Genomic DNA, 9,685 nt, shown 5'->3' with positions numbered 1-9,685 from the left:
GCTGAATAGAATAACTATTTCTGTCTGTGTATCTTTTTTGTAACTTAAGGTTTTGCCTAGAGGGGTTCTCTATGTTTTTGAATCTAATTACCCTGTAAGATATCTACCATCCTGATTTTACAGGGGGGATTTCTTTATTTCTATTTACTTCTATTTTTTATTAAAAGTCTTCTTGTAAAACACTGAATGCTTTTTCATTGTTTTCAGATCCAAGGGTTTGGGTCTGTGGTCACCTATGCAAATTGGTGAGGCTTTTTACCAAACCTTGTCCAGGAAGTGGGGTGCAAGGTTTTGGGAAGTATTTTGGGGGGAAGGACGCGTCCAAACAGCTCTTCCCCAGTAACCAGTATTAGTTTGGTGGTGGTAGCGGCCAGTCCAAGGATAACGGGGGTAATATTTTGTACCTTGGGGAAGTTTTGACCTAAGCTGGTAAAGATAAGCTTAGGAGGTTTTTCATGCAGGTCCCCACATCTGTACCCTAGAGTTCAGAGTGGGGGAGGAACCGTGACATGGTGGCACAGTGGTGGGATTAACCTGAAATCATTTTGAGATCCAGTTGAGATTTTTTGAACTAGAAATACAGATTTTAAAAAGGAATTTTTAGGAAGTCCAGAAAGCAGCTTTGAAACTGAAAGCAGCTTGGTTTCTCTCTGCTTTGTGGCCAAGCAGAGACAAAAGGGGATTATCTTGTGAATTGCAGGTTTTCTTTGCCTGGAGGCAGGGTACTTAACTCCTGCAGGGAAATTCACAGTCTTCCAACCCAGAGGTTTTTTTTTTCTTTTCTTCCTAAAAGTAAATAGGGGGTGTGTGCTCTACCCATTTGCCTGGAAACAAAAGTGGCAGGGTTTTTTTTAGGATTTTGATTTTTTTTTGTTTTACAAGGAGCACAGGTTTGAAAAGAAATTTTTTTTTCTTTGGGCTGGGTAAGCAGGTTTCCAAGTAGTTGGAGGTTTTTTGCTTTAATTTGGGCCCAGAGCAGAGACAAGGGAATTGTCTTTTTCTGTAGGCTGACAATCACTATCATTTTCTGGACCAACACCAGACCTCGTGTCAGCACTGAATCCAGTACTTGCAACCTCAACACCAGAGGGCCCCACCGAACCTGAACTGGCAGCAGCCGATAACCCTACACAAGAGGCTCAGCCGGAGCCTGAATCCCAACATAGTGCACCAGCGGAGAGCGGTTCACAGTCAACAGAAACAGCTCCATCCCCTATATCGCTTCCAGAGGGACCAAGCCTAGGTCCACAATCCCATGAGGAACTGATGTCTCCAGCATCAAGGGAACAGTTCCAGACCGAACAGGAAGCAGATGAAAGCCTCCAGAGAGCTTGGACAGCGGCACGGAGCAACCCACCGCCTCTCAGCTCTTCTAATCGATCCAGGTTTGTTGTAGAAAGAGGACTTTTATACAAGGAAACTCTTTCTGGGGGACACCAGGAAGACTGGCATCCTCAGAGACAGTTGGTAGTTCCAACTAAATACCGGGCCAAGCTCTTGAGCTTAGCCCATGATCACCCTAGTGGCCATGCTGGGGTGAACAGGACCAAAGACCGTTTGGGGGGGTCATTCCACTGGGAGGGAATGGGCAAGGATGTTTCTACCTATGTCCAGTCTTGTGAGGTGTGCCAAAGAGTGGGAAAACCCCAAGACCAGGTCAAAGCTCCTCTCCAGCCACTCCCCATCATTGAAGTTCCATTTCAGCGAGTAGCTGTGGATATTCTGGGTCCTTTTCCGAAAAAGACACCCAGAGGAAAGCAGTACATACTGACTTTCATGGATTTTGCCACCCGATGGCCGGAAGCAGTAGCTCTAAGCAACACCAGGGCTAAAAGTGTGTGCCAGGCACTAGCAGACATTTTTGCCAGGGTAGGTTGGCCCTCCGACATCCTCACAGATGCAGGGACTAATTTCCTGGCAGGAACTATGAAAAACCTTTGGGAAGCTCATGGGGTAAATCACTTGGTTGCCACTCCTTACCATCATCAAACAAATGGCATGGTGGAGAAGTTTAATGGAACTTTGGGGGCCATGATACGTAAATTCGTAAATGAGCACTCCAATGATTGGGACCTAGTATTGCAGCAGTTGCTCTTTGCCTACAGAGCTGTACCACATCCCAGTTTAGGGTTTTCCCCATTTGAACTTGTATATGGCCGTGAGGTTAAGGGGCCATTGCAGTTGGTGAAGCAGCAATGGGAGGGATTTACACCTTCTCCAGGAACTAACATTCTGGACTTTGTAACCAACCTTCAAAACACCCTCCGAACCTCTTTAGCCCTTGCTAGAGAAAACTTACAGGATGCTCAAAAAGAGCAAAAAGCCTGGTATGATAAACATGCCAGAGAGCGTTCCTTCAAAGTAGGAGACCAGGTCATGGTCTTAAAGGCGCTCCAGGCCCATAAAATGGAAGCATCGTGGGAAGGGCCATTCGTGGTCCAGGAGCGCCTGGGAGCTGTTAATTATCTCATAGCATTCCCCACCTCCAACCGAAAGCCTAAGGTGTATCATATTAATTCTCTAAAGCCCTTTTATTCCAGAGAATTAAAGGTTTGTCAGTTTACAGCCCAGGGAGGAGACGACGCTGAGTGGCCTGAAGGTGTCTACTACGAAGGGAAATGTGCTGGTGGTGTGGAAGAGGTGAACCTCTCCATGACCCTTGGGCGTATGCAGCGACAGCAGATCCAGGAGCTGTGCACTAGCTACGCGCCAACGTTCTCAGCCACCCCAGGACTGACTGAACGGGCATACCACTCCATTGACACAGGTAATGCTCACCCAATTAGGGTCCAACCTTACCGGGTGTCTCCTCAAGCTAAAACTGCTATAGAACGGGAGATCCAGGATATGTTACAGATGGGTGTAATCCGCCCCTCTGAAAGTGCATGGGCATCTCCAGTGGTTCTAGTTCCCAAACCAGATGGGGAAATACGTTTTTGCGTGGACTACCGTAAGCTAAATGCTGTAACTCGCCCAGACAACTATCCCATGCCACGCACAGATGAACTATTAGAGAAACTGGGAACCTACCTTGGACTTAACCAAGGGGTACTGGCAGGTACCGCTAGATGAATCTGCCAAGGAAAGGTCAGCCTTCATCACACATCTCGGGCTGTATGAATTTAATGTACTCCCTTTCGGGCTGCGAAATGCACCCGCCACTTTCCAAAGACTTGTAGATGGTCTCCTAGCGGGATTAGGAGAATATGCAGTCGCCTACCTTGACGATGTGGCCATATTTTCAGATTCCTGGGCAGACCACCTGGAACATCTACAAAAAGTCCTTGAGCGCATAAGGGAGGCAGGACTAACTGTTAAGGCTAAGAAGTGTCAAATAGGCCTAAACAGAGTGACTTACCTTGGACACCAGGTGGGTCAAGGAACTATCAGCCCCCTACAGGCCAAAGTGGATGCTATCCAAAAGTGGCCTGTCCCAAAGTCAAAGAAACAGGTTCAATCCTTCTTAGGCTTGGCCGGTTATTACAGACGATTTGTACCGCACTACAGCCAAATCGCTGCCCCACTGACAGACCTAACCAAAAAGAAACAGCCAAATGCTGTTCAGTGGACCGGAAAGTGTCAGAAGGCCTTTAACAAGCTTAAAGCGACACTCATGTCTGACCCTGTCCTAAGGGCCCCAGACTTTGACAAACCGTTCCTAGTAACCACAGATGCATCCGAGCGTGGTGTGGGAGCAGTTTTAATGCAGAAAGGACTTGATCAAGAATTCCACCCTGTAGTGTTTCTCAGCAAAAAACTGTCTGAGAGGGAAAGCAACTTGTCAGTCACTGAAAAAGAATGTTATGCCATTGTCTACGCTCTGGAAAAGCTACGCCCATATGTTTGGGGACGGCATTTCCACCTGCAAACCGACCATGCTGCACTAAAGTGGCTTCACACCGTCAAAGAAACTAACAAAAAACTTCTTCGGTGGAGTTTAGCTCTCCAAGATTTTGATTTCGACATCCAACACATCTCAGGAGCTTCTAACAAAGTGGCTGATGCACTCTCCCATGAAAGTTTCCCAGAATCAACTGGTTAAAATCGTCCTTGAGATGTGGAAAATATTGTTAGTCTTTATGTACTTGGTAGTATATTTAGAGATGCATGTGTCTTATTAACTCTGTTTTCCTAGAGCTCCAGGAAGAAATCCCAGCCAGTGTTTCACCCTAGCTGAGATTTGGGGGGCGTGTCATAAATATAAAGGGAAGGGTAAACCCCTTTGAAATCCCTCCTGGCCAGGGGAAAGCTCCTCTCACCTGTAAAGGGTTAAGAAGCTAAAGGTAACCTCGCTGGCACCTGACCAAAATGACCAATGAGGAGACAAGATACTTTCAAAAGCTGGGAGGAGGGAGAGAAACAAAGGGTCTGTGTCTGTCTGTAGTCGTCTTGGCTGGGGACAGAACAGGAATGGAGTCTTAGAACTTTTAGTAAAGTAATCTAGCTAGGTATGTGTTAGATTATGATTTCTTTAAATGGCTGAGAAAAGAATTGTGCTGAATAGAATAACTATTTCTGTCTGTGTATCTTTTTTGTAACTTAAGGTTTTGCCTAAAGGGGTTCTCTATGTTTTTGAATCTAATTACCCTGTAAGATATCTACCATCCTGATTTTACAGGGGGGATTTCTTTATTTCTATTTACTTCTATTTTTTATTAAAAGTCTTCTTGTAAAACACTGAATGCTTTTTCATTGTTTTCAGATCCAAGGGTTTGGGTCTGTGGTCACCTATGCAAATTGGTGAGGCTTTTTACCAAACCTTGTCCAGGAAGTGGGGTGCAAGGTTTTGGGAAGTATTTTGGGGGGAAGGACGCGTCCAAACAGCTCTTCCCCAATAACCAGTATTAGTTTGGTGGTGGTAGCGGCCAGTCCAAGGATAACGGGGGTAATATTTTGTACCTTGGGGAAGTTTTGACCTAAGCTGGTAAAGATAAGCTTAGGAGGTTTTTCATGCAGGTCCCCACATCTGTACCCTAGAGTTCAGAGTGGGGGAGGAACCGTGACAGTCATACAGCCTGGCTAGAGGGCAGCAGGAGAGTGTTAGAAGGGAGCCTTATTCTCTGTAGAGGGAAGAAAGTTTGCTGTAAATTAATTAAACCACCTGAAGCCAGTCACATCATAAACCCCCCCTGCTTCAATCAGACAAGAGGAGGAGTTGAAGCAGAGTGGATTGGTGCTGGAGCAGAGAGCAGTTTGGAGGGAAGCAGAGGAGAGTTTAGAGAAGTGCTGCAGTGGGCTAAGAAGACCAACACCGTAGGTAAAGGGACACCTGATTTGTGCAGAGGGAGGGCAGGAAGCCCCACAAGCTGAAGGGCAGGAGAGGAAAGTAGCCCAGGGGAAGGAACCACTAGTCCTAGTGGTTTACCGCTATCCCTAGGGTCCCTGGGCTGGGACCTGGAGAAGAGGGTGGGCCCGGGTCCCTCCCCCTCCACTCCCCTCCTCTAGGACACTAGTGGGGCAGTTAATACCCCAGTTCAGGGGCAAGAAATGGTGCCCTGAGCCCCCAGACAAGAAGAGAAACTGCGAGACCCATCATAGTTGTGCCGGCAATTTGCCACAGCATATACAGTACCTTCTAACTTTGTTTCCTTATAAGAAAATAAGCTTAGCAGAATCTCCGTATGGACCAATGAATGCTAAAAAGGCAAGCTACAACATGATTTCCACTGGGTTCTTCACAGAAATCCACAGATATTTCATCTATAAAATAATTGTTTTTAATATTTCTAATGGCACTCAAAGGTCTGCTAGATTCTTCCTAAAATAGGAAGACAATGTGATCCCTGTCCCAATAAATTTATAACTAATATTAGAAATCCTATAATAATGTTATCATAAGATGAGGGAGGAGAAATGGTAACTTGAATATGATTATGTGCTCATGCAGCAAGGGCTAATACAAGCATAATAGGCAGAATGTGGTTCTAGATTCAGACTAAACATTTTTACATGTTCCACAGTTAGCAATGGATATTTTATTTCACAAGGCTATCTTTGATAATATTTTAGATTGTAGAGCTCATTTGCAAATTTCACAATATCAGTGCAAGATTAGTGTACAGTACCTATGCCAGATTCTATATTTCCTATGTTTCCTAGATCCTTTAGTTATGAATTACCTTTTTGCATGCATCTGAAATAAAAGTTTAATTAATTTACTGTAAAAAGGCACAAGTAATCAATCCTTTAATTAAAGAAATTCATTAGAATTCACAATCTTTGAACCTGTCAGATTTAAAATGTTGTAAATATTACTTTTACTTTCTATTCATCACTTTAATAAAGTTTAAGAGGAATGATGCAGTGTTAAATTTTAAATGACAGAAATGTAATTCCAATATTTCTTTTATATGAACATAGTATTTTAGCTCTTCAGTTATATTTCCCGAGGGATATCTTGACTCAATATATTAAAGATTAATTGCATTAATAAAAGCATACAATATTTACCACTGGACTTTTTAAAACTATCGTACAAATCAGGAAACCAAACAGACAAACAAATTTAAGAAAAAATTGGGTGGAAAAAAGAAAAGAGAATTTCAGCAGCATACCAATACAAAGTTAGGCAAGTTCAGATGTAGATATTCAAACTGATCATAAATCCAAATGTGCATTTCATCTATTGTGAATAACTCAGATACAGTGGGATGCATCCTGTCCACTTTTGCTTTGGTGCGGCAAAAATAGTTAAAGGGCCACTGAATATTCTCTTTATGTAATGGAGTCCCCAGTTAATGTCAAAAACTAACATAGCTGGCTCTACATCTCTCACTCCGAGTGCCCCTTCTGCCTAGTAAATGTGTCAGGCCATTCAAGAGACATCGCTAGCATCAGCTGCAATCCGGCAATACCAGTGGAAAGCCAAAATTCTCCATGTTTTTGCTATTGACTGGTAAGGAGAGATTTGGTATCCAGGAGATTGTTACAGTAACTCCACACTTAACATTGTAGTTATGTTCCTGAAAAATGTGACTTTATGCGAAACGGTGTTAAGCTAATCCAATTTCCCCATAAGAATGAATGTAAATAGAGGGGGCTAGGTTTCAGGGAATTTTTTTCACCAGACAAAACACATTATATGCATATACAGTATAAATTTTAAACAATTTCAAACAAAATGGTTAATACTGTACACAGCAATGAATGACTGTAAAGTTTGGTTGAGGTGGTGGAGTAAGAGAGTGGAATATTTCCCCGGGAATACCTTGCTGCTAAATGATGAACTAGCACTTGGCTGAGCCCTCAAGGCTTAATACGCTGTTGTTAATGTAGCCTCACGCTCTTCAAGGCAGCATGGACTGAGGCAGGCGGGAGAAAACACAATAGATGCAGGGCAGTAGCTGCAAACACTTCCCTGCAAAAACTGAACATGATGATGAGCCCACACTATCCAGCTCAAGAGCACCACTCCCTCCTGACAGCACATGCATGGCTGCACAGGTGCTGACTTTCCAAAGTGCTGGGGGGTGCATGCATGAGTGTGAGAGAGAGAGATGTGCATTGCCCCTTTAAGTGTGCTGACCCCACTTCAAGTACATTGCCCTTTTAAGCAGATCAGACAGTTCAGACAGAAAGCAACAGCTTCCAACAAGCTCCCTCCCTCCCAAAGCCCCAAATATGGGGGCTGTCCCTATAAAATTGGGACATCTGGTCACCCTACATCCTGATATCTGCACCCTTCCCACAGCAAGCAGGAGGCTCCTAGGAGCAGCTCCAATGCAGAGGGCAGGGCAGGAGCAGCACAGCGGGGGTGGGGGGTGGGAGAGGGACAGCTGAACTGCTGCTGGGTAGCTGCTGAGCCACATACCTTACAGGGAATTTAGGGGAGTTGATGGGGGGACCCCCCCCCCAGTTCTAATCCCCACAAGGAGGGGCTGTTCTTCCAGAGAATCCTGCAAGCTGTGGACAAAGCAGGCAGCAACCAAATGACGACATTATAAGGGAGCATTGTGCAACTTTAAATGAGCATGTTCCCAAATAGGTCAGCAACATAACAAGGAAACAACATTAACCAGGACAACATTAAGTGAGGAGTTACTGTATTTTATTACTGGGAGAAAAACAGGTGGGTGAAAACACAACCTCTTCTTTTGTAGGTGCCTGGGGTTTGGGTGATTTTGTGTGTTTGTTTGTTTTTTAATAAGTTGTGCATAGTATTATTACTGTTTTGTGCATGGTAGACAAATGACTACAGATTCAGGGGAGACAGCTGGGAGATGCTCATGTAATCATCATGCCTGATTCAAAAATTGAGCAGGAGGAAAATCAAGTAAGAGAGGATACAGCAGCGGAGAAACAACCAACAGAGGGTAGGAAAATGGACATCAAGAGGAAAGATGGTGCCAATACCAATGACACTAACAGTTACGTAGGTGATACTGGCAGTAGAATGACTGTACCTAATCAGGCAAGGAATCTGGGTGAAGCTAAGCAGAAACAACTAATTTCTGTTTGCCAATGCGAGGAGCCTAGGTGACAAAATGGAGGAACTAGGACTCCCGGTGCAGGAATTGAAACCAGATATTATAGGGATAACAGAAACATGGTGGGATATGGCTGTTCTTATGTTCTTAAACAAAAATAGGTCTGTAACTGAGGGTCCTTGATTTCAAAAGGACAAACTTTAAAAAATTTAGGGAATTAGTTAGAGAAGTGTCACAGTTGCAGAAACTATCTGAAGCCTGCATCCCAAGCATGGGGGGTGGGGAAATTCATAGGGAAGGGCTGCACACCAAACTGGATAAGCAAGCATATCAACGAGGTGATTAAAATAAAGCCTACAAGGAATGGACGATGGGGTGGATCATGAAGGAAAGCTACTTCTTGGAGGTCAGAAAGTGTAGCGATAAAGTGAGAACTGCCAAAAGTCAAGCAGAGTTGGACCTTGCAAAGGAAATTAAAACCAGTAATAAAAGGTTCTATAGCCATGTAAACAAAAAGAAAACAAGGAAAGAAGAAGTGGGACTGTAAAACGTTGAGAATGGGGTGGAGATTAAAGATAATCTAGGCATGACCCAGCACATAAATGAATACTTTACCTCAGTTTTTGATAAGGGTAACGAGGAATTTAGGGATAGTGGGAGGGTGGCTAATGGAAATGAGGATATGGAAGTAGAAATTACCACACCCAAGGTGGAAGTCAAACTCAAATAACTTAATGGGACCAAATCGGGGGGCCCAGATAATCTATATCATAGAATGTTAAAGTAACTGGCATATGAAGTTGCAAGCCCAATAGCAAGGATTTTTAATAAATTTGTTAACTCAGGGGGTTGTACCCTATGACTGGAGAATTGCTAATATAGTACCTATTTTTAAGAAAGGGAAAAAAGTGATCCTGGAAACTACAGGCTCGTTAGTTTGACCTCAGTTGCATGCAAAGTGTTGGAATAAATTTTGAAAGAAAAAGTTAAGGACATAGAGCTATAATACAACATGGTTTTACAAAACGCAGATCGGGGTGGCCAACCTGTGCTCTGCATGCGGCTCTTCAGAGGTGAATATGCGGCTCCTTGCACAGGCGCTAACTCCAAGGCTGGAGCTACAGCTGCTAACTTTCCAATGTGCTGTGACGTGCTCACTGCTCAACCCCCTGCTCTGCCTCAGGTCCTGCCACCACTCCACCCCTTCCCTCAAGGCCCCTGTCCCTTCCCTCTCCCCACCAGAACCTTCTGCACACTGC

At 44.2% G+C, this 9,685-nt stretch overlaps 1 protein-coding gene across 1 annotated transcript; it reads left to right on the top strand.

Annotated features, from left to right (window-relative positions):
• Positions 1 to 2,308: 2,308 nt before the first annotated feature.
• LOC144930184 (uncharacterized) lies at positions 2,309 to 8,479 on the top strand. Its single transcript, XM_078851385.1, has 3 exons — positions 2,309 to 2,767; positions 3,246 to 3,736; positions 8,198 to 8,479. The coding sequence occupies exons 1-3, from the start codon at positions 2,377 to 2,379 to the stop codon at positions 8,477 to 8,479; spliced, it is 1,164 nt and encodes a 387-aa protein (XP_078707511.1). The 5' UTR covers positions 2,309 to 2,376.
• The last annotated feature ends 1,206 nt before the right edge of the window (positions 8,480 to 9,685 follow it).

The sequence above is a fragment of the Lepidochelys kempii genome, chromosome 1, assembly GCF_965140285.1.
Source record: "Lepidochelys kempii isolate rLepKem1 chromosome 1, rLepKem1.hap1, whole genome shotgun sequence".
In the NCBI taxonomy this organism is placed as follows: domain Eukaryota; kingdom Metazoa; phylum Chordata; order Testudines; family Cheloniidae; genus Lepidochelys; species Lepidochelys kempii.
This window is presented reverse-complemented; position numbering and strand designations above follow the sequence as displayed.